Below are 25740 nucleotides of genomic sequence, written 5' to 3' on the forward strand. Positions count from 1 at the left end.
GTAGCTTTGAACAGTGAGTAAGTGTTACGGAGATGCTTCAGAAACTCGAAAGGAAATCACTGGAGGCAGTGCGACGTTCTTTCCGAAAAACACTATTGACAAAATTTAGAGAACCGGCATTTGAAGCTGACTGTCTAACGATTCTACTGCCGCGAAAGGACCGCGAAGGTAAGATACGAAAAATTAGGGCTCATACGGAGACACGCAGATAGTCGTTTTTCTCTCTGTCTATTTGCGAGTGGAACAGGAAGGGAAATGACTAGTTACCCTCAGCCACACACCGTACGGTAGCTTGCGGAATATCTATGTCGATGTAGATGTAGATCTGATGATAAATCGCTAGATGGTTCGAAACTGGTAATGGGATTTTAAAAATTGAAGAACAAAACCAAAGGGAACTGGTTGCAATAATTTCGAGAAGCATTTATTCGATTATTTATAGTACCATTGGCTGGAATGAAAAAATAGAGTAATTCTGGTGGCGGTTAGTGACTTTTGCACCAGTCTGTATAATAATAAGATGTATAGTCTGTATAATAATCGTATACTTACACAAAAGCAAGAAGGTAATAGCGACAATAAAAAGGCCGTATGAATCCGCCGCCATGAAGACGACCACACAAATCACGATCGCTGCTGCGGTGCCCAGGGTTTCCAGAACGATCCATGGAAGAAGAATGCTAGCCTTTTCCTGAAATGTAAAAGAAAAATCTGATCTTACTTAGCTTTCTTAGTTAGCCTTCTGCTGCCGAGCAGTGTGTCAACAGTGCGCAAGTAGCAACATTACTGCATTTACTAGGCAGTCTTTTATTTTAATAACCGTTTAAATTTTGTGTCGATTTGTTTGTGCTCTCTGTAGATTGTTTCAGACGTTCTTTGCACGACAGTATTTAGCATGGATAGGAACTGCGACTGCTGTGTTCGGATGCGGGCTGAGATGGCTGCCCTTCGCTCCCTGCTTCAGGCAGTGTTGGCTTCGGTCACACAGCTTGAGGCTGTTGCCAGTGGGCATCACTGTGGGGGTCCGAATGGGGGTTTGTCGGGGACGGCCAGCTCGTCCCACGCATCCCCCGATCGAACTACGGCTGTGGCTGCCCGGGATACTGCCCACATTGAGGATGACCACTCACCCGTGGTAAAGTGGGAGGTCGTCTCGAGGTGTGGCAGGGGGCAAAAGACATTCCGGAGGGCTGAATGGAGGGCCTCTCCAGTTTGTCTGACGAACCGGTTTCAGGCTCTGTCTCTGGCTAATACTGATCTTTGGCCGGACATGGCTGCTTGTTCTGTTCCAGAGGTTGCCCTCAGTCGGCAAGATCCGGGCGTTCGCAGAGGGTGGGCTTACTGGTAGTTGGGAGCTCCAACGTCAGGCGCGTAATGGGGCCCCTTAGGGATATCGCAGTAAGAGAGGGGAAGAAAACGTATGTGCACTCCGTTCCAGATGTGGGAAGGGCCCTTCCGGATACCATGAAGGGTACAGGACGCACCCATCAGCAAGCGGTCGCTCATGTCGGCACCAATGATGTGTGTCGCTATGGATCGGAGGAAATCCTCTCTGCCTTCCGGCAGCTATCTGGTGAAGACTGCCAGTCTCGCTAGGGGGATGGTAGCAGAGCTCACCATCTGCGGCAACGTTGACAGGTCTTACTGCGGACCTTTGGTACTGAGCCGAGTGGAGGGTCTGAATCAGAGGCTGAGAAGGTTCTGCTACCGTGTGGGCTGCAGATTCCTCGACTTGCGCCATAGGGTGGTGGGGTTTCGGGTTCCGCTGGATAGGTCAGGAGTCCACTACACACAGCAGGTGGCTACACGGGTAGCAGGGGTTGTGTGACGTGGAATGGGTAGTTTTTTTCAGGTAATATGGCCTCGGGCAAGTACAGAAAGGGCAACAGCCTCAAAGGGTGCGGGGCAAAGTCAGGACATGCGGGGACCAAGCAGCAATCGGTATTGTAATTGTCAACTGTCGAAGCTGCGTTGGTAAAGTACCGGAACTTCAAGCGCTGATAGAAAGCATCGAAGCTGAAATCGTTACAGGTACGGAAAGCTTGCTGAAGCCAGAGATAAATTCTGCCGAAATTTTTACAAAGGCACAGACGGTGTTTAGAAAGGATAGATTGCATGCAACCGGTCGTGGCGTGTTTGTCGCTGTTAGTAGTAGTTTATCCTGTAGTGAAATAGAAGTGGATAATTCCTGTGAATTATTATGGGTGAAGGTTATACGCAACAACCGAGCTAGGATAATAATTGGCTCCTTTTATCGACTTCCCGACTCACCAGCATTAGTGACAGAACAACTGAGAGAAAATCTGGAATACATTTCACATAAATTTCCTCAACATGTTATAGTCTTAGGTGGAGATTTCAATTAGACTGGAACACTCGGGTGTTTAGGACAGGTGGTAGGGACAGAGCATTATACTAAGTGCACTATCCGAAAATTACCTCGAGCAATTAAACAGAGAACCGACTCGTGGAGATAACATCTTGGACCTACTGATAACAAACAGACCGGAACTTTTCGACTCTGTAAGCGCAGAACAGGGAATCAGTGATCATAAGGCCGTTGCAGCATCCCTGAATATGGAAGTAAATATGAATATAAAAAAAGGGAGGAAGGTTTATCTGTTTAGCAAGAGTAATGGGAGGCAGATTTCAGACTACCTAACAGATCAAACCGAAAATTTCTGTTCCGACACTGACAATGTTGAGTATTTACGGAAAAAGTTCAAGGCAATCGTAAATGCGTTTTAGACAGGTACGTGGCGAGTAAAACTGGGAGGGACGGAAAAAACCCACCGTGGTTCAACAACAAAGTTAGGAAACTATACTGCGAAAGCAAAGGGAGCTTCACAGCAAGTTTAAACGCAGCCAAAACCTCGCAGGCAAAAGGAGGGCTATGCGTGAGGCGTTCAGTGAATTCGAAAGTAAAATTGTATGTACCGTCTTTAGAGAAAATCCTAGGAAGTTCTGGTCGTACGTTAAATCGGTAAGTGGGTCGAAACAGCATATCCAGACACTCTGGGATGATGATAGCATTGAAACAGAGGATGACACGCGTAAAGGTAACACCTTTTTCCAAAGCTGTTCCACAGAGGAAGACCGCACCGCAGTTCCTTCTTTAAATCCTCGCACGAACGAAGAAGTGACTGACATCGAAATAAGTGCCCAAGGAATAGAAAAGCAACTGAAATCACTCAACAAAGTCCACTGCACCTGACGGGATACCAATTCGGTTGTACACAGAGTACGCGAAAGAACTTGCCCCCCTTCTAACAACCGTGTACCGCAAGTCTCTAGAGGAACGTAAGGTTCCAAATGATTGGAAAAGAACACAGATAGTCCCAGTTTTCAAGAAGGGTCGTCGAGCAGATGCGCAAAACTATAGACCTATATCTCTGACATCGATCTGTTGTAGAATTTTAGAACATTTTTTTTGCTCGCGTATCATGTCGTTTCTGGAAACCCAGAATCTACTCTGTAGGAATCAACATGGATTCCGGAAACAGCGATCGTGTGAGACCCAACTCGCTTTATTTGTTCACGAGACCCAGAAAATATTAGATACAGGCTCCCAGGTAGATGCCATTTTCCTTGACTTCCGGAAGGAGTTCGATACAGTTTCGCACTGTCGCCTGATAAACGAACTAAGAGCCTACGGAACATCAGACCAGCTGTGTGACTGGATTGAAAAGTTTTTAGCAAACAGAACACAGCATGTCGTTCTCAATGGAGAGACGTCTACAGACGTTAAAGTAACCTCTGCCGTGGCACAGGGGAGTGTTATGGGATTATTGCTTTTCACAGTATATATAAATAACCTAGTAGATAGTGTCGGAAGTTCCATGCGGCTTTTCGCGGGTGATGCTGTAGTATACAGAGAAGTTGCAGCATTAGAGAATTGCAGCGAAATGCAGCAAGATCTGCAGCGGATAGGCACTTGGTGCAGGGAGTGGCAACTGACCCTTAACATAGACAAATGTAATGTATTGCGAATACAAAGAAACATCCTTTATTGTATGATTATGATAGCGGAACAAACACTGGTAGCAGTTACTTCTGTAAAATATCTGGGAGTATGCGTACAGAACTATTTGAAGTGGAATGATCACATAAAATTAATTGTTTGGTAAGGCGGGTGTAAGGTTGAGATTCATTGGGAAAGTCCTTAGAAAATGTAGTCCATCAACAAAGGAGGTGGCTTACAACACACTCGTTCGACCTATGCTTGAGTATTGCTCATCAGTGTGGGATCCGTACCAGATCGGGTTGATGGAGGAGATAGAGTAGATCCAAAGAAGTGCGGCTCGTTTTGTCACAGGGTTATTTGGTAAGCGCGATAGCATTACGGAGATGTTTAGCACACTCAAGTGGCATACTCTGCAAGAGAGGCTCTCTGCATCGCGGTGTAGCTTGCTGTCCAGGTTTCGAGAGGGTGCGTTTCTAGATGAGGAATCGAATATATTGCTTCCCCCTACTTACACCTCCCGAGGAGATCACGAATGTAAAATTAGAGAGATTCGAGCGCGCACGGGGGCTTTCCGGCAGTCGTTCTTCCCGCGAACCATACGCGACTGGAACAAGAAAGGGAGGTAATGACAGTGGCACGTAAACTGCCCTCCGCCACACACCGTTGGGTGGCTTGCGGAGTATAAATTTAGATGTAGCTGTATATATTTGCTTCTTTAATTAAATAAATGTTGTGTTGTGAGCACTATGTATTTGCTGTCCTCAAAACAAAATCCCCTGACTTCAGCTGATAAAAATAATCATTTCTACGGAACTGACAAAATGTGCTTCTTACGAAAATCAGATACTGTACAGTAAATAGTAACAATAATAATAATATAGGTGAAACAGTCTCAGTATTTCATTTGAAATATCAGGAATGAAATTAAAGGTTACGAAAAGATAATTTTGTTCAGTTTATGATCAACAAAGTGTATTTCTCAAGTAACACATTTTACCTGCGTGACTCCAACGAGGAGAATTATGCTACACACAGTATGGATAATGCCACACACGAGACCTATGATTACTTCCAGTTTAGTATCTGCAACTGAAACAGGAAAATTATTACTTGACTCTCTCATAACTAAGGTATGTATACAAAAGACAATGAAGAAATCACATTGTAATTGAATACCTGCTGCGTCTCCATATTTCTCCTTACACAGTCGTGTGTTTAGGTTATTAATGGTGTACTGAAAGGCAGGCAAATTAACTCAATAAAGGCATTGAATGAGCTCCTTACCACACATGAGCTCATAAATGTCTCTGTACAACTAATTTGCTGCTTTAGCTCTGTCATTATAAATTGTTAATGTGGTTATCGAAACTGAATAGAAAGAGAAACCGGGCAGTATTAATCTCAAAAAGAGGACTAAGAAAGCAACTGCTGCCTCGGGATAAAGCAAGACCAAGCAGTCAATGAGGCAGATGACTGATGGCCAGAAATAACATTAAAGAATTTTCAAAGGCACATCGCTACCAAAGACCGCTGAAACTCTTAGAATTAAGAACCAGAAATGTGTTTTAATAAAATGACTGAATTGATTTTATATCCTCTCTGAAAATCGTTGACTGCGTAAAAAACAAAAAACAAAACTTGATTTATTTACTTTTGCAAAGCATGGGAAAGTGTTACCTTTGGCTAAGTGGGTGAAGTGCGTAAAATTAATGTCATTAGAAAACATTCGTTTAGTTCGCCAGATTACTGTGTGCACCAACAATCAACCAACGGGCAGTGAATAATAATAATAATAATAATAATAATCATCATCATCATCCCAGAGCAAACAAACAAAGAACAACACGCACCAATTAAACAATCAGAGGAAAACGAAATCTTAAAACAGCCACCAGAACAAGCACAAATAGAACACGAAGTGACACACATGTTAGATATAGAAAAAAGATTTCAGCTGACATATATAGAATACAAAGACACAAATACAGACAATAGACCATTCTTGCATAGACCACCAAATAACCCACAAGTCGAAACAACAATAAAAACTATCAACACAATCATACACAACAAAATAAATGAAAATACAACTATGGACGAGTTACAGCTACTGGTTTATATAGGAGCACTCACTACACTAAATATACACAGTAAGCAGAGATCAAAATAAACCAACACACAGAAGAAACCCACAAAACCAGCACGGCAACACAGGCTACAGATCAGAAAAGAAAAACTGAGAAAAGACATCGGACAGCTAACACAATTTATAGGAAATGAAATATCAGACAAAAAACGAAAAAGGTTAGGTAAAATCTCACAACAAGAAGCGATAGAACAATTAGACGAAAAGAAGCAGACATTACAAGCATTGGCCAAACGACTTAGAAGATACAAAAAAAGTGAAAATAGAAGGAAACAAAACCAAACATTCAACACAAACCAGAAGAAATTTTACCAGACAGTAGATAACACACAGATTAAAATAGACAATCCACCAAACATAAGACATGGAACACTTCTGGAGCAACATATGGTCAAACCTGATACAACATAACAGGCATGCACGGTGGATACAAGCAGAAACAGACACATACAAGATGATACCACAAATGCCTGAAGTGATAATTTTGCAACATGAAGTCACCCAAGCAATTAAATCTACTCACATTTGGAAAGCCCCTGGAAATGATAAAATAGCAAATTTCTGGCTAAAGAAGTTCACCTCTACACATTCACATCTAATTAAATTATCTAACGGCTACATTGCAGACCCATACACAGTCCCTGATACAGTTACACATGGACTAGCTTATCTGAAACCTAAAGATCAAGCAGACACAGCAAACGCAGCTAAATATCGCCCCATAACATGCCTACCAACAATATACAAAATATTAATTTCAGTCAATACACATAAATTAATATCACATACAACACAGAACAAAATTATAAATGAAGAACCAAAAGGCTGTTGCAAAGGAGCACGAGGATGTAAAGAGCAACTGATAATAGATGCAGAGGTGACATATCAGGCTAAAACTAAACAAAGGTCGCTACACTACACATACATTGATTACCAAAAAGCTTTTGATAGTGTACCCCACTCATGGTTACTACAAATATTGGAAATATACAAAGTAGATCCTAAATTGATACAGTTCCTAAACATAGTAATGAAAAATTGGAAAACCACACTTAATATCCAAACAAATTCAAATTATATCACATCACAGCCAATACTGAGTAAGCGTGGAATATACCAAGGAAACTCATTAATTCCTTTCTGGTTCTGCCTTGCTCTGAACCCACTATCCAACATGCTAAATAATACAAATTATGGATACAATATTACTGGAACATACCCACACAAAATCACACATTTTTTATACATGGATGATCTAAAACTACTGGCAGCAACCAATCAACAACTCAACCAATTACTAAATATAACAGAAGTATTCAGCAATGATATAAATATGGCTTTTGGAAGAAACAAATGTAAGAAAAATAGCATAGTCAAGGGAAAACACACTAAACAAGAAGATTACATATTGGATAACCGCAGCGACTGCATAGAAGCGATGGAAAATAGATGCCTATAAATATCTAGAATACAGACAAAAATAGAAATAGATAATACAAATATTAAAGAAGAACTAAAAGAAAAATATAGATAAAGACTAACAAAAATACTGAAAACAGAATTGACAGCAAGAAACAAGACAAAAGCTTTAAATACTTAGGCTATACCAATATTGACCTACTCACTTGGAGTAGTGAAATGGAGAAACACAGACCTAGAAGGATTCAATACACTTACACGATCACAATGCCACAAATATAGAATACATCACATACATTCAGCAAAAGAAAGATTCACATTAAGCAGAAAGGAAGGAGAAAGGGGATTTATCGACATAAAAAACCTACATTATGGACAGGTAGACAATTTAAGAAAATTCTTTATAGAACGAGCAGAAACTAGCAAAATACACAAAGCAATCACTTGTATAAACACATCAGCTACACCATTGCAATTTCATAACCACTTCTACAACCCTTTAGATCACATAACATCAACAGATACGAAGAAAGTAAATTGGAAAAAGAAAACACTACATGGTAAGCACCCGTATCATCTAACACAGCCACACATCGATCAAGACGCATCCAACGCATGGCTAAGAAAAGGCAATATATACAGTGAGACGGAAGGATTCATGATTGCAATACAGGATCAAACAATAAACACCAGATATTACAGCAAGCATATTATTAATGATCCCAATACCACAACAGATAAATGCAGACTTTGCAAGCAACAAATAGAAACAGTAGACCACATCACAAGCGGATGTACAATACTAGCAAATACAGAATACCCCAGAAGACATGACAATGTAGCATAAATAATACATCAACAACTTGCCATACAACATCAACTAATAAAACAACACGTTCCCACATACAAGTATGCACCACAAAATGTACTGGAGAATGATGAATACAAATTATACTGGAAGAGAACCATTATAACAGATAAAACAACACCACATAACAAACCTGACATCATACTCACCAATAAAAAGAATAAATTAACACAACTAATCGAAATATCCATACCCGATACAACAAATATACACAAGAAAACAAGAGAAAAAATTGAAAAATACATCTAACTGATTGAGGAAGTCAAGGACATGTGGCATCAGGATAAAGTTGACATTGTACCAATTATGCTATCAACTACAGGAGTCATACCACACAGTATCCACCAGTACATCAACGCAATACAGCTACATCCAAAATTATATATACAACTACAGAAATCCGTAATTATTGATACATCTTCAATTACCCGAAAGTTCCTAAATGCAATGTAACATACCGTACAGTTAAAAGGAAGTCACGCTTGATCAAGGTCCGCGTCACTTTCCATTTTTGACCAGACATAACGTCTGAGAAAAGAAAGAATAATAATAATTAGATGGATAGTCTGAATAATAATCGTATACTTACACACAAGCAAGAAGATAATAAGGCTGTATGAACTCGCCGCCATGAAGATGACCACACAAATTACTATCGCTACTGCGGTGCCCAGGGTTTCCACAACGATCCATGGAAGAAGCATGCTAGCCTTTTCCTGAAATGTAAAAGGAAAATCTGATCTTGCTGGTATATATTTGCTTCTTTAATTATATAAATGTTGTGTTGTGAGCAATATGTATTTGCTGTCCTCAAAACAAAATTCCCTGACTTCAACTGACAAAAATAATCATTTCTACGGAACTGACAAAATGTGCTTCTTACCAAAATCAGATACTGTACAGTAAATAGTAACAATAATAATATAGGTAAAACAGTCTCAGTATTTCATTTGAAACATCAGGAATGAAATTAAAGGTTACGAAAAGATAATTTTGTTCAGTTTCTGATCAACAAAGTGTATTTCTGAAGTAACACATTTTACCTGCATGACTCCAACGAGGAGAATTATGCTACACACAGCATGGATAACGCCACACACGAGACCTGTGATTACTTCCAGTTTAGTATCTGCAACTGAAACAGGAAAACTATTACTTGACTTTCTCATAACTAAGGTATGTATACAAAAGACAATGAAGAAGTCACATTGTAAATTAATACCTGTAGCGTCTCCATATTTCTCCTTACACAGTCTTGTGTTTAGGTTATTAATGGTGTACTAAGGGGCAGGCAAATTAACTCAATAAAGGCATTGAATAAGGTCCTTAACACACATGACCTCGAAAATGTCTCTGTACAACTAATCTGCTGCTTTAGCTCTGTCATAAATTATTAATGTGGTTCCACCCCTCAGTCTGTAAAAACGGAACTCTAATTGGTTCATTTTCTTTCCGTCTGCCCAACTGTTGAGGATCATTTTCCCCCAGGAAAAGTTAATTACATCAAGGTAAACTCCAAGGTATTTACTAAGGTCCAGGGACCCTTGCCGATGTAAAAAATTTAGGTTTCTAAGTCAATGCAATCAAATGATATGGCCATTTGCATCACACATTTTGATACTGGAAAACTCGCTCATCAAGTCTATCTGGTGATTCCCGTTGTCTTATAACCACGTAATTAGGCAAGAATCAAGGTTTTACATTATAGGTAAAATAAAAAATCTGAAACTTGTTAAATTGCTACTGTATCACATAAAAAATATCTTTTGCCATTGGAACACGCATTTCATTCATCATCCGTCACAAGCATAATGGACGAACATTCCTGCATGCAAACAAAAAACGTCACTTGTAGTCATTTCTTAGTACGTAAATAAAAAAATGTTTTGTTAAACCTTCTCTCCCTACATAAAAATGTCCACTGCTAGTTTCCTCTTGTATATCCAGGCTAGTCTGAGGAACTGTTATAGAGAATTTGATATGGTCTTGGAATTCCCAGGATCAATATTCTGCCAGCAGCGATATCGATTGCAGGCAAAAATCATGAAGGTTCTCAATTCCCATGATGGACGAACTAACGTAATTTTGTACAGAACCCTCAGTGTGCGAGCCCTACTCACACTTGGCCACTTTTTTTTTTCTTCATTATGTCAGCTCTTTTTTATGATTAACCACCCACGTAGCTAGCGAAAGAAACGAAATGTAAATATAAATTGGGGAGGGGGAACGAAAAAAATATGTATTACTAACGAAAGTTCAGTGAAGTATTATATAGGACTTTCGCGATAGCAGCTCACCCTTCTACTCGTTATTCTCATTGCAGCATGAATGTTGAAAACTTCATTCGAGGAAACGTGACAGATAAGAAGAAACGCTTCCGAATCAATGATTAAGTCTGCCTCTCAAACAGGCCATCGTCAAGGTTAGCTAGTGCTGTAATTGCTGCTTAGATGAAGAACAAACATACAGAGAAGCAGAGTTAATTTGAAAATAAAAGCATTAAAACTTTAAAATAGGTCCAAAACTGGAGAATAAAATCTGTTCGTTCAGGTGTATTAAGACTAAATGCAAAGAAGAAAATAACTTTCAGCTTCATAATATTCACCTCTTGTCAAAGTGCAGAGTTTAACAAAAGTCAAGGCGATGTCCAAAAGTCTAAAATAGTATCAATCACGCCATTAAAAATTATGCTGAAAGAGAAAAAAAAAAAGAAATAGGGGGACAAGAACTTCGAAAAAATGCTGAGAGCAGAAAGTAAAAGACGATAAGCTTTAGGAACAATCTGTGAAAATAAAGCGTAAATAGAAGACCTCAAACTCTATTAAATCAAAACTGTGCGCCAACTACGAGGCGAGAAAAAAAAAAAGATATCTTTTGCGCCAGTTGCGGCGAGAATTTCGAAGACTGTTGAGCGCGGTGTCAGCAACAAGGGCACAAGGCATTTTGTAGTCATGCAGGCTCAGTATCTCATCTTTCTGATCATTATTCAAGCTTGATGACTGCGCGATTTTAACCTCCACTAACTCCGGCCTTACCTGACAAGTTGACCCAGACTGTGCAAATGTGAACTTCGTAAAAAAAATCGCTAAAACAAATAATTTACAGTTAGAGTTTAACTTGTCATAAAATTGGTAAATCAAACTACTAGATAATATGCACATTGATGAATTCTTTACTTGTTACAGAGTAAAATTGGTCTTTCCACAGCAAAAAGTATATGAAGTGTGCATTCTTACCCATCTCTTCCGCCTTAACCTCATCGCCATCGACGTACTGACGGGTCTCCAAATTGTACGCTGTTGTTGCTATCTGCACACGGCTCGAAACCTGCAATGCAAAAAAAAAAAGGCATTTGCACTTACTTGGTTCCGGGTTATGCGTGATACATTTTAAGGGGACCACACCGTGCCTATCTAACCCATGTTAATTTAGGCAAGTATTTGATCCATTTCTGAAAAAACTATTTTGATGCAAGACCTTAATATTCTTACTGTATGTTGCATGATGCTAATAGTCAGCTGTACTGAAAATTACTTTATCCATTTTATAGTTTTTTAAGAAATACATTTAAATTCATTAACAAAAAATATTAAGTTATTTCTGGAGAAAATAATTTTTTGTGAACTTCCTGATGGGGGGAATATGAAATGGAGTAATATGGAAGAATGTAAAACAAAGGCTGGACAGTGGAACGTCAAAATGAACAATTACCTACCAAAAAAAATCCAATGGACAGAACTACACAGAAAAAATGACTGGTTGGTGGTATATGTGCTGTAGCATCCAGGAATAACTGACAGGGTGCAATGATACGGAATGGTAGTGGGAAAATATAGTAGGGCCATGTAAAGAGTAGAATATCCAAATTAGGTTATATGGAATGTTGGGTGCAGTAACCACGTAGAATTGACAAGATTGCAACAGATAGCGAAAGATAGAACAGCACCAAACCAGTGAAATGCTTGTTGCGTTAGAAAACATAAAAAAGAGCATGAGCGGAAATAGGAGTTCACTTTTTATGCACAACATCCGGGTGAAGTTGTCAATACAAGGAAGCCACAATAATTTCATTACTATAATTTCTCGTGTACTCACCAGATAAAAGATGGCAATGCTGATGGTGGTTGTTTTCAGGGAGCACCCACAGGAACACTGGGTTAGAATTGCCATCTCTGCAACAAAATGGTTCAAATGGCTCTGAGCACTATGGGACAACTTCTGAGGTCATCAGTCCCCTATAACTTAGAACTACTTAAACCTAACTAACCTAAGGACATCACACACATCCATGCCCGATGCAGCATTCGAACCTGCGACCGTTGCGGTCGCGCTGTTCCAGACTGTAGCGCCTAGAGCCGCTCGGCCACACATTCCGGACCATCTCTGCAACACATTTTCGTTTTGTGTCTGGAAAGTGGTTCTGTAATAAAGGAACGATGGTCACGTTTTATACAGAAAGTTGTAGCGGTCAGGGAATAGATGGCTATATTTTTATGGGAGCTGGTGGGCAGCGCTAAAAATACACTGCTGGTCATTAAAATTGCTACACCACGAGGATGACATGCTACAGACGCGAAATTTAACCGATAGGAAGAAGATGCTGTGATATGCAAATGATTACCTTTGCAGAGCATTCACACAAGGATGGCGCCGGTGGCGACACATACAACGTGCTGACATGTGGAAAGTTTCCAACCGATTTCTCATACACAAACAGCAGTTGTCCGGCGTTGACTGATGAAACGTCGTTGTGATGCCTCGTGTAAGGGGGAGAAATGCGTACCATCACGTTTCCGACTTTGATAAAGGTCGGATTGTCGCCTATCACGATTGTGGTTTATCGTATCGCGACATTGCTGCTCGCGTTGGTCGAGATCCAATGACTGTTAGCAGAATATGGAATTGGTGGGTTCAGGAGGGTAATACGGAACGCCGTGCTGGATCCCAACGGCGTCGTTATCACTGGCAGTCGAGATGACAGGCATCTTATTCGCATGGCTGTAACGGATCATGCAGCCACGTCTCGATCCCTGAGTCAACAGATGGGGACATTTGCAAGACAACAACCATCTGCACGAACAGTTCGACGACGTTTGCAGCAGCACGGACTATCAGCTCGGAGACCGTGGCTGCAGTTACCCTTGATGCTGCATCACAGACAGGAGCGCCTGCGACAGTGTACTCAACGACGAACCTGGGTGCACGAATGGCAAAACGTCATTTTTTCGGTTGAATCCAGGTTCTGTTTACAGCATCATGATGGTCGCATTCGTGTTTGGCGACATCGCGGTGAACGCAGATTGGAAGCGTGTATTCGTCATCGCCATACTGGCGTATCACCCGGCGTGATGGTATGGGGTGCCATTGGTTACACGTCTCGGTCAGCTCTTGTTCGCATTGACGGCACTTTGAACGGTGGACGTTACATTTCATATATGTTACGACCCGTGGCTCTACCCTTCATTCGATCCCTGCGAAACTCTACATTTTAGCATGATAATGCACGACCGCATGTTGCAGGTCCTGTACGGGCCTTTCTGGTTACAGAAAATGTTCGACTGCTGCCCTGGCCAGCACATTCTCGAGATCTCTCACCAATTGAAAACGTCTGGTCAATGGTGGCCGAGCAACTGGCTCGTCACAATACGCCCGTCACTACTCTTGATGGACTGTAGTATCGTGTTGAAGCTGCGTGGGCAGATGTACCTGTAAACGCCATCCAAGCTCTGTTTGACTCAATTCCCAGGCGTATCAAGGCCGTTATTACGGTCAGAGGTGGTTGTTCTGGGTACTGATTTCTCAGGATCTATGCACCCAAATTGCTTGAAAATGTAGTCACATGTCAGTTCTAGTGTAATATATTTGTACAATGGATACCAGTTTATCGTCGGCATTTCTTCTTGGTGTAGCAATTTTAATGGCCAGTAGTGTACATGTGCTCTGTGCCTTCAACTGGTTGGCTGAGCATGTGACTGGTTTACTTTCATCGACCTCTTACTTGTACTTCTCTGGATGAGAATTGTGTTGCATGTAAGTAAACCACCATAGCATGTGTAAGCCAAGTCTGTACTCGTTGCTCGCACATTTTTGTATCATCTGCTGCTTTGCAGATGGCATTGAAGAAACTCCGTACCGTGCCCCCTACGAGGAATGGTCGGTATGGTTCTGAAATTGGTGAGGCGTGTGTAGCGAAGGTAAGAGAGTCGAGTGGGTCTAGGACGAGGAGTGTATGGTGCGCGAGGTTCTGGCTTGCGAAGTGGGGAGCTGTTTTTGAAAGCCACGAATCACTGCTGTCGGACGTTGGGGTTTCAACCGTCTGTCTCTGATGAATTTTTGTGCGACAGAGCACAACAGTGAACATAGCGCGCGATTTATGGTGGTTGTCTAAGCAGTGTGGGGAACATTGTGTGCGTTCAGCGGCAGTGAGCTACTGGGCAATGTATTGTGATTGTACACCACTTTTCTTTTGGTATGTAGTGTGATAGAACTGCACTTGTAATGGGGCATACCGTCTGAAGTTATATTCTGAATTTGATTAGTCTTGTCGGCTTGACTTGCCACCTGTAATTTGAACGGACTTCGCCGCCCACTTTGGAATATACGGTGGACCATTACAGTGATACAGACATCGTGCTTACACTGTATTGTATCTTGAAAGTGCAATGCTAGTGTGTCGTTCGAGATTAGCTATTGCATCACTCCACTGAGTGTTCTCTAACATGAATGAGCTATTCGCTGGCTTTGAATGGCTGTGGGAGAGAGGGTTATTTGGCAAAGAAATACATCCCCTAGGATAGTTTTGGCTGAACAGCTATCCGTTTCATTTAGCTAAGTATGATTTTTTCATTTATGACCAATGAAAAACGATTTACTGGGTTTTTTTATTTTTGTTTTGTTTTTTGCAAAACAAGCTTAAGGGAGGTAGGACGTCAAAGCTTTGGAGCAGGAGAGGCATCGCAGGACATTTTAATTTCCAGTGTCTATACTTTTACAAATAAATTCATAAAACTTTGTCAGCATCACCAGGAAGGATTCAGGATTCACACCCATTGTAGTGGAAGTTCGAAAACATAACGAAATAAATTCTTTTTACGTGGGAAATTTCACCATTTTTTTCACTTACTAATCGCTGCATTTGTTGCTATAGGTACACTTTTTTTCATAAATTAAAGAGATTCTTCGATAAATTTTGCACAGCATACATATCATACTTACAGGTGTACGAAACTCTAGAATTTATTTAAATTATGGAAAAACGAATGAGCTGTTATATTTTAAACTTCATGTTTAGGAAAAACACAAATTTTATAGTTTGTAATATATTTGGAAAATTTTAGAGTTTATACACCTTTAAGTGTGGTTTGTATGCTGTGCAAAATTCATCGAAAAATCTTATTTACTTATGAAGAAAAGTGTACCTATAGCAACAAAAGCTGCCATTAGTAAGTGAAGAAAATGATGAAATTTTACATGTAAAAAAATTACTTCGTTATGTTTTCGAACTTCGACTGCTGTGAGTATGAATTCTGAATCCTTCCTGGTCATGCTGACAAAGTTTTATGAATTTATTTGTAAAATTATAGGCAGTGGAAATTGAAATGTCCTGTGGTGCCTCTCCTACTCCAAGTCGGCCCGTTTGACGTCCTACCCCCATTAAGTTCGTCAGTGTTTGTTCAGAATTGAACTCAGAGCAATAATTCTACTTATTTCAGCACATCATACTCACACTTAATTCGGACTGGTTCTTGCAACATTGCAAGACAAAATTATTCACGAGAGTTTTTCTTAATTTTCAATTTTTGTTATTGCATACTGTAAATAAATAATGAAAATTTTGAAATAAGACATAAAAACAAGATTATGCTCTTCAGTAGTTTATTATTCGTTGCGCAAATCGTTCACTGTGTGATAGATTAAGCTTTTGAGTAAGTTTGTCTTTATAATACGATCGTTTCCTAACTTTAGCTAAGTGATATGATCGTTTTGTACTAACTTTACCTAAGTGATATGATCGTTTTGTAAGTTTGTTTACGTAATACAAACTATTTACATACGTTATTATCATAAACTTTACACGGCATGTAATATTTCGTTCGGCATCGTATTATGTTTACTGTTATTTTGTGCACTGTGTGAAACAGTTCTGGTAATTTTTCGTATGTTAGCGTGTACAGTCTCAAGTGTATAAGAATAAAATATGTGTAGCTATAAAACAATTTAATAGTCATCGGTGACTGGAATTCGACAATAGGAAAAGGGAGAAAAGGATACATAGTAGGTGAATTTGGATTGGGACTACGAAATGAAAGAGGAAGCCGTCTGGTAGAATTTTGCGCAGAGCATAACTTAATCATAGCTAACACTTGGTTCAAGAATCATAAAAGAAGGTTGTATACATGGAAGAAGCCTGGAGATACTAAAAGGTATCAGATAGATTATATAATGGTAAGACAGAGATTTAGGAACCAGGTTTTAAATTGTAAGACAGTTCCAGGGGCAGATGTGGACTCTGACCACAATCTATTGGTTATGAACTGTAGATTAAAACTGAAGAAACTGCAAAAAGGTGGGAATTTAAGGAGATGGGACCTGGATAAACTGAAAGAACCAGAGGTTGTACAGAGTTTCAGGGAGAGCAAAAGGGAACAATTGACAGGAATGGGGGAAAGAAATACAGTAGAACAAGAATGGGTAGCTTTGAGGGACGAAGTAGCGAAGGCAGCAGAGGATCAAGTAGGTAAAATGACGAGGGCTAGTAGAAATCCTTGGGTAACAGAAGAAATATTGAATTTAATTGATGGAAGGAGAAAATATAAAAATGCAGTAAATGAAGCAGGCAAAAAGGAATACAAACGTCTCAAAAACGAGATCTACAGGAAGCGCAAAATGGCTAAGCAGGGATGGCTAGAGGACAAATGTAAGGATGTAGACGGTTATCTCACTAGGGGTAAGATAGATACTGCCTATAGGAGACCTTTGGAGATAAGAGAACGACTTGTATGAATATCAAGAGCTCAGATGGAAACCCAGTTCTAAGCAAAGAATGGAAAGCAGAAAGGTGGAGGGAGTATATAGAGGGCCTATACAAGGGCAATGTACTTGAGGTCAATATCATGGAAATGGAAGAGGATGTAGATGAAGATGAAATGGGAGATAAGATACTGCGTGAAGAGTTTGACAGAGGACTGAAAGACCTGAGTTGAAACAAGGCCTCGGGAGTAGACAACATTCCATTAGAACTACTGACGGTCTTGGGAGAGCCAGTCCTGACAAAACTCTACCATCTGGTGAGCAAGATGTAGGAGACAGGCGAAATACTCTCATACTTCAAGAAGAATATAATAATTCCAATCCCAAAGAAAGCAGGTGTTGACAGATGTGAAAATTACCGAACTATCAGTTTAATAAGTCACAGCTGCAAAATACTAACGCGAATTATTTACAGACGAATGGAAGAACTGGTAGAAGCCGACCTCGGGGAAGATCAGTTTGGATTCCGTAGAAATGTTGGAACACGTGAGGCAATACTGACCTTACGACTTATCGTAGAAGAAAGATCAATGAAAGGCAAACCTACGTTTCTAGCATTTGTAGACTTAGAGAAAGCTTTTGACAATGTTGACTGGAATACTCTCTTTCAAATTCTAAAGGTGGCAAGGGTAAAACACAATTTGTACAGAAACCAGATGGCAGTTATAAGAGTCGAGGGGCATGAAAGGGAAGCGGTGGTTGGGAAGGGAGTGAGACAGGGTTGTAGCCTCTCCCCGATGTTATTCAATCTGTATATCGAGCAAGCACTAAAGAAAACAAAAGAAAAATTCGGAGTAGGTATTAAAATCCAGGGAGAAGAAATATAAACTTTGAGGTTCGCCGATGACATTGTAATTCTATCAGAGACAGCAAAGGACTTGGAAGAGCAGTTGAATGGAATGGACAGTGTCTTGAAAGGAGGATACAAGATGAACACCAACAGAAGCAAAACGAGGATAATGGAATGTAGTCGAATTAAGTCGGGTGATGCGGAGGGAATTAGATTAGGAAATGAGACACTTAAAGTAGTAAATGAGTTTTGCTATTTGGGGAGCAAAATAACTGATGATGGTCGAAGTAGAGAGGATATAAAATGTAGACTGGTAATGGGAAGGAAAGCGTTTCTGAAGAAGAGAAATTTGTTAACATCGAGTATAGATTTAAGTGTGAGGAAGTCGTTTCTGAGAGTGTTTGTATGGAGTGTAGCCATGTATGGATGTGAAACATGGACAATAAATAGTTTGGACAAGAAGAGAATAGAGGCTTTCGAAATGTGGTACTACAGAAGAATGCTGAAGATTAGGTGGGTAGATCACGTAACTAATGAAGAGGTATTGAATAGGATTGGGGAGAAGAGAAGTTTGTGGCACAACTTGACTAGAAGAAGGGATCGGTTGGTAGGACATGTCCTGAGGCATCAAGGGATCACAAATTTAGCATTGGAGGGCAGCGTGGAGGGTAAAAATCGTAGAGGGAGACCAAGAGATGAATAGACTAAGCAGATTCAGAAGGATGTAGGTTGCAGTAGGTACTGTGAGATGAAGGAGCTTGCACAGGATAGAGTAGCATGGAGAGCTGCATCAAACCAGTCTCAGGACTGAAGACCACAACAACAACAAGAACAGCTATAAAACAAAAAAAGCAATAAAAATTAAACAAATTAAAAGAAAATAATGTAATTAAAACACGAAAAATAAAATAAAGAAAATCCCCCGGGTGTGTAATCTTGATGTGCTCTGATGACACTAGTCCAGTATAACTGGACGCGTACAATCACACCGGGCAGGTAGCTATGGGGAGGGGGGGGGGGGGGGGGAGGCGAGGGCAGACTCGAGCAAAGTGGTTGGAAACACGATAAAGAAACCTCTACCAGATCAACCATCTGTTGCCAAGCTATGGCGGTCTAATGTGAAAATAACTGCAGAGTAAAACTTGTACCCAGAATGAAAAATGCTCGTACCTCAGCACAAAAAAGGCGAATAAGTCCTGGGCAGAGTATTAGTGTGTCTTTTTTCCTTACGAGTTAACCCTACTTCCCCAACTCACTGAGCTCTATTAGCTGCAAGGTGTTGGCACACATGCATTTATGGGCTAAAGTCCCTGATACTGCGCCCGAAATCCAGAAGACTCGAGAGCCATAGTAAACAATATATAGGCCCTATCATACGGCTGAAGAACAACAATGTAATAGCTAAAAAAAATATTCTGGGGCGATGGATAAAATTTCTGGTGGTGGATACGTTCCTGGTGGGGAGCTAAAAAGCGTTTCTGATTTTTGGTTGGTGGTCGTTGATTTTTCTCCACAGGGGGGCTATTTCTCCCCCAAAATCATCCCCTGTTTCATGTACAGAGAGGGATGTGAGAACAAATAGACACAAATGTATGTTCTTCTAGAGTGTGGGAGGCATCTACAATGCAAAGCATCGGAGAGTGGGGGTGCTTCTATAGCAGGAAGTATTCTACATCTACATTTATACTCCGCAAGCTAACCAACGGTGTGCGGCGGAGGGCACTTTACGTGCCACTGTCATTACCTCCCTTTCTTGTTCCAGTCGCGTATGGTTCGCGGGAAGAACGAATGCCGGAAAGCCTCCGTGCGCGCTCGAATCTCTCTAATTTTACATTCGTGATCTCCTCGGGAGCTGTAAGTAGGCGGAAGCAATATATTCTATAGCTCATCCAGAAATGCACCCTCTCGAAACAGCAAGCTACACCGTGATGCAGAGAGCCTCTCCTGTAGAGACCGCCATTGAGTTTGCTAAATATCTCCGTAACGCTATCACGCTTACCAAAAACCCTATGACGAAATGCGCCGCTCTTCTTTGGATCTTCTCTACCTCCCCGACCTGGTAAGGATCCCACACTGATGAGCAATACTCAAGTATAGGTCGAACGAGTGTTTTGTAAGTCACCTTCTTTGTTGATAGACTACATTTTCTCCCAATGAATCTCAACCTGACACCCGCCTTACCAACAATTAATTTTATATTATCATTCCACTTCAAATCGTTCCGCACGCATACTCCCAGATATTTTACAGAAGTAACTGCTACCAGTGTTTGTTCCGCTATGATATAATCACACAATAAAGGATCCTTCTTTCTATGTATTTGCAATACATTACATTTATCTATGTTAAGGGTCAGTTCCAACTCCCTGCACCAAGTGCCTATCCGCTGCAGATCTTCCTGCATTTCGCTGCAATTTTCTAATGTTGCAACTTCTCTGTATACTACAGCATCATCCGCGAAAAGCCGCATGGAACTTCCGACGCTATCTACTAGGTCATTTATATACATTGTGAAAAGCAATGGTCCCATAACACTCCCCTGTGGCACGCCAGAGGTTACTTTAACGTCTGTAGACGTCTCTCCATTGAGAACGACACGCTGTGTCCTTTTTGCTAAAAACTCTTCAATCCAGCCACACAGCTGGTCTGATATTCCTTAGGCTCTTACTTTGTTTATCAGGCGAAAGTGCGTAACTGTATGGAACGCCTTCCGAAAGTCAAGGAAAATGGCATTTACCTGGCAGCCTGTATCTAATGTCATGAACAAATAAAGCGAGTTGGGTCTCACACGATCGCTGTTTCCGGAATCCATGTTGATTCCTACAGAGTAGATTCTGGGTTTCCAGAAATGACATAATACGCGAGCAAAAACATGTTCTAAAATTCTACAACAGATCGATGTCAGGGATATAGGCCTATAGTTTTGCGCATGTGCTCGACGACCCTTATTGAAAACTGGGACTACCTGTGCTCTTTTCCAATCATTTGGAACCTTCCGTTCCTCTATAGACTTACGGTACACGGCTGTTAGAAGGGGGCAAGTTCTTTCGCGTACGATTATAAAATGACTTTTATCTTAGTAATATGAATATTTACATACGTGTTTGGAGAGAGAGAGATTGATTTTTGATTGAGATTTTTACTTTAAGTCGTAACTGGTACCTGAATTTTGGTTGCTGCCCCCTTCAATGATCAGCTTCTGCACCAGTTGGTGACGTATTACAATTTGGAGGAAGTTATTGTTCTTTAAGGTTTAAAATACGACTGTGTTAGTTATTTGGCCGTATTGCGGATAGCTTTGAGCCTAAGTTTTCGTAGCTTTTCATACCTGAGGGACCATTGTTGTAAGTAAATAAGATCAAACAGCAATCTGCTTTTCGTGAGAAAAGGAGATTGCTTGGCACACAAACTTCCTTCAAACTACACGTACTGCTACATCAAAATTGGTCAGTGGAGTTCAGCACCATACTATTGTACAAGAACATAATCCAATTACTGTAATTAAGAAATTATGAGAGGTTGTTACTTATTGAATGAAAACTATAGAGAATGCATTTCTTTTCCTGTATTTTATAGAACTTTGTACACTTACAATTCTGTCGATTGATAGACGGCGACGACAATGAAGTTCACCTCCTTTTCCAAAAACAAGATATTTCTATTCTTAACTTCCAGAAAGTTTTTTATACATAAATGTTTGGCAACTCTTACACATACTTTAATCGGTTTTATCACTAAAATATCGATTTTCATTAAATGTAACAATACGTTCTGAGAGACGGCCTAGCAACACGTCCACTTTCCACAAGATACAGATTAACAGTTTTCCTCTTTTTTTAATAATAAATCAATTTTTTTTAGAATCCATACTCAAAGATTCACAACTACTATGGTTGCAGGGATAGCGCGCTAAAGAGTTTGTTGCTGTCCGGCTGCGCTTCACTTCACTTCAAGTACTTTTAGAATCAAATTTACATTTACGGTATTTACATACATTACTGAGCTTCTCAGAACAAAATCAGACACAAATTAGTTTTAAAAAAAGTGGGAGCAGTGAGGCTCACATAACATTACAGAATGGATGCGTTCTGAAGTTTAATGACACGTTGTGTCATATTGTACGACATGACAAGTGCCTGTTGGATGACCTGATGGCATGTATGGTGTTTCACAACATGTCATGTATCATGTTAGTTTACCTGACACGATGCAGTATATTACATGGCATGGGTACCAATAGCACCAAGTAAAACGCGCAAATCTATCAAGATGATTTGATATAAATGTATCAGAAGCTGACAGGTAAGTCGAAAGGCGACTTCCCTTCTTACACACTCCTATCTCTGCCCATGAAATACTCGCCTTTTTGTGCTACGACAGGAGCATTTTTCACTCTGGTATAACGTGTTATGCACAAAGGGGTGGATGCGGAGACTACTATTCTATTACACCATTGGTGACATAAAGCAGAATAATCGCATAAAAAAACAGAGGAAACTTCCTGGCAGATTAAAACTGTGTGCCGGACCGAGACTCGAACTCGGGACCTTTGCCTTTCGCGGTCAAGTGCTCTATCGACTGAGCTACCCAAGCACGACTCACGCCCCGTCCTCACAGCTTTACTTCTGCCAATACCTCGTCTCCTACCTTCCAATCTTTACAGAAGCTCTCCTGCGAACCTTGCAGAACTAGCACTCCGGGAAGAAAGGATATTGCGGAGACATGGCTTAGCCACAGCCTGGGGGATGTTTCTAGAATGAAATTTTCACTCAACAGCGGAGTGTGCGCTGATATGAAACTTCCTGGCAGATTATAACTGTGTGCCGCACCGAGACTCGAACTCGGGACCTTTACCTTTCGCGGGCAAGTGCTCTACCGACTGAGCTACCCAAGCACGACCCACACCCCTTCCTCACAGCTTTAATTCCGCCAGTACGTCTCCTACCTTCCAAACTTCACAGAAGCTCTCCTGCGAACCTTGCACCATCGCAGGGGAGCTTCTGTACAGTTTGGAAAGTAGGAGACGTACTGGCGGAATTAAAGCTGTGAGGAAGGGGTGTGGGTCGTGCTTGGGTAGCTCAGTCGGTAGAAGCACTTGCCCGCGAAAGGCAAATGTCCAGAGTTCGAGTCTCGGTCCGGCACACCGTTTTAAACTGCCAGGAAGTTTCATATCAGCGCACACTCCGCTGTAGAGTGAAAATTTCATTCTAAAAAAAGATGTTTGAAACGTAGGTGCCAGACTGAGAACCGTGGAGGAATTCAATTCGACCACGAAGGAAATGGTCTACAAAACAATCGCTCCTTCGACAAATGATCGTCAAGCAGGCGCTAAAACCTCACAGAGCGCTTCACCCAACACTACAGTGGCAAGCGCTGCAGGAGAGGCATTGCGCATCACGACGATGTTTATCAGAGCGCATAGGTTGCAAGAACTGCCCGGCAATACGTTACTTGCTACCACGAACCTCTCTCGCAAAATGGCCGTGATGAGAAAAATGAGAGAAATTGTACCTCATACGGAGGGTTAACGTCTTTATCACGTGCCATTCGCGTATGGAACAGGGAAAAGGAGAACAGCTACGGACACCAAAACTGCCCTCGGCCGCGCTGCGAAAAGTGAACGTGTTAGATGCAGAGCAGACGAGGAGATCGCCTCCACAGCGAGTACTTACGCGGATCGCTGGCGCACACTGCCGCCCCCACCGCGCCGTCGCTTCCTCTTATCGACATTTCCTGCGCACCCGTTAGGCCACGCCTAGAGGGGCTGCGCCTGATTGGTTCACACATTGATTTCCTGCTTCCACTACTTCCGCGTTTTCCGATATGACGGTTTCGAGGTATTTGTCCGGACGCAGCTGCACTCAGTGTAATATTTTTTTTTTTCTTTCTTTATTCTCTCTAACATTCTGCGTGGTGTCTCTCTGTTCTATGTCGTGTCTCCCTACCACTTTCGCGCAACGACGCTCTGAGCGTGTTTTTTAGGGAATTGACTAGTTTGAACCTGGGAGCTGTTGCTTACGCCAGACGACACATGACATGTAGAGTTCAGAAGAGTTCTGTGAGACTAGCGATGAAATAACCAAATACTTAAGGATTTCAGCGTCAGCTCCACTGCACTCCCTGTAAAAGAATCTTAATACTAACTAAATTTAGTGGAAGGGCTTAAGGGGCTCCGGAACGCCCTATACTTGAAATGTTAAAATAACGCTTATAAATTACATCTTTCCTCCCAAGTATTTGAGGTAGGAAGTTGAACGTTTTACAGATTATTTATTGGAATATGGGCTACAACTTAATACAGGGATTTTACAAAATTTTAGTTCAGTTATTAAAGATGATTTTTTTCAATTGTAATGAAAATTCACAACCTTTTTTTTGCAATTTTTTATTTATATATTCAAAAATATACAGTTTTTTGGAAAAATGCTGTGTTAAATTATGCAGAAGGTACTGTGTAACATTTACTGAAAGTTTGAAACAAATATGTTTGGAAGATCCTTAGAAAACATGTAATTAGTATGAGAAAATAAAAGTTTTGGGAATCGAGCGACAAAGATTGGATTAACTTTTTAGTGCATTCCAGGTCCATAGCATGGATTATCTTCATCCTCTGCAAACTCCTCCTCCAGCTTCCTCTTGTTCCTCCTCCTGTTTACTCTTGCTTGTATTTCTAGACTCTTTACAGCCCTGTCTGCAGCCCGAAGGCGTTCTTTGTCTAAAGCAAGCATCGCTCGTTGTTGTGTTCGTAGATTTTGCTACCATTTTCTTCAGTTGCAGTTACTGCAACACTGTTCCAAAAGGTGGTCATGTATGAACACTTATCACATTTCAGTTGTATTTCACTAGCAAGTCCTACGTGCTTTATTATTGAGAGTTCCAGACCAACTTCACTACAATGAATACATCTTACACAGTTTGAAAAAATTCCTTTGTGAACCGACATATCAAATATTTCATTCACATCCGATTCGCCCATAAAACATACATAGTTTTCACTCATTGAACCAAGCTTCTTCTGTGAAGTATTTTCTTTCCCACTTTGACTGCTATGGGCAGGTGTACTTGAGAGGTTAGGTTCACTCACTTGGTTATCGTCTTTATTGTTTACAGTAATAACACATACCTTTGGCTTTCCAACATTTCTCCTTTTCTTAAAAGCCTTCAGAGGATTTCTAATAACTTTACTTTTACTCATTATTATACTTCAACAAAACAGAGACTCAAGAAACAGAATTAATTACGAATATTTTCGAGATAACGACAGAGTAAATAAACATGAAACAGTCGACAGTCACACCAGCGATATATATTGAACCATCACAGGTTAGCCACAACACATACTTTATCTCACATCACTAAAATATACCTGGTGAACACGGACGTTAATAATAACACCATTTGACAGCAGTTTAACAGCGCCACAGTGGGTCACGCCCATGTAGGACACATTTCAAAAAAAATTTAAAAATAGTTGTAGTCTTCGGAATTGAATAAATTATATATCTATTAAAGGGTAATAGTCT

General features: G+C 40.7%; 1 protein-coding gene across 1 annotated transcript in view; it reads right to left on the reverse strand.

The window, feature by feature from the left end:
* Nucleotides 1-25740, reverse strand: part of LOC124551290 — a 69265-nt gene that overhangs the window by 15786 nt on the left and 27739 nt on the right. The window contains exons 3-8 of the mRNA XM_047126292.1: nucleotides 12493-12569; nucleotides 11634-11724; nucleotides 9441-9532; nucleotides 8987-9113; nucleotides 4962-5053; nucleotides 553-691 (exon numbers count right to left, since the gene is read on the reverse strand). Coding sequence (XP_046982248.1) covers nucleotides 553-691; nucleotides 4962-5053; nucleotides 8987-9113; nucleotides 9441-9532; nucleotides 11634-11724; nucleotides 12493-12567 — 616 coding nt within the window. The 5' untranslated portion in view covers nucleotides 12568-12569. The remainder of the gene's footprint in view (nucleotides 1-552; nucleotides 692-4961; nucleotides 5054-8986; nucleotides 9114-9440; nucleotides 9533-11633; nucleotides 11725-12492; nucleotides 12570-25740) is intronic.

Source organism: Schistocerca americana, chromosome 9 (genome assembly GCF_021461395.2).
Source record: "Schistocerca americana isolate TAMUIC-IGC-003095 chromosome 9, iqSchAmer2.1, whole genome shotgun sequence".
Taxonomy (NCBI): domain Eukaryota; kingdom Metazoa; phylum Arthropoda; class Insecta; order Orthoptera; family Acrididae; genus Schistocerca; species Schistocerca americana.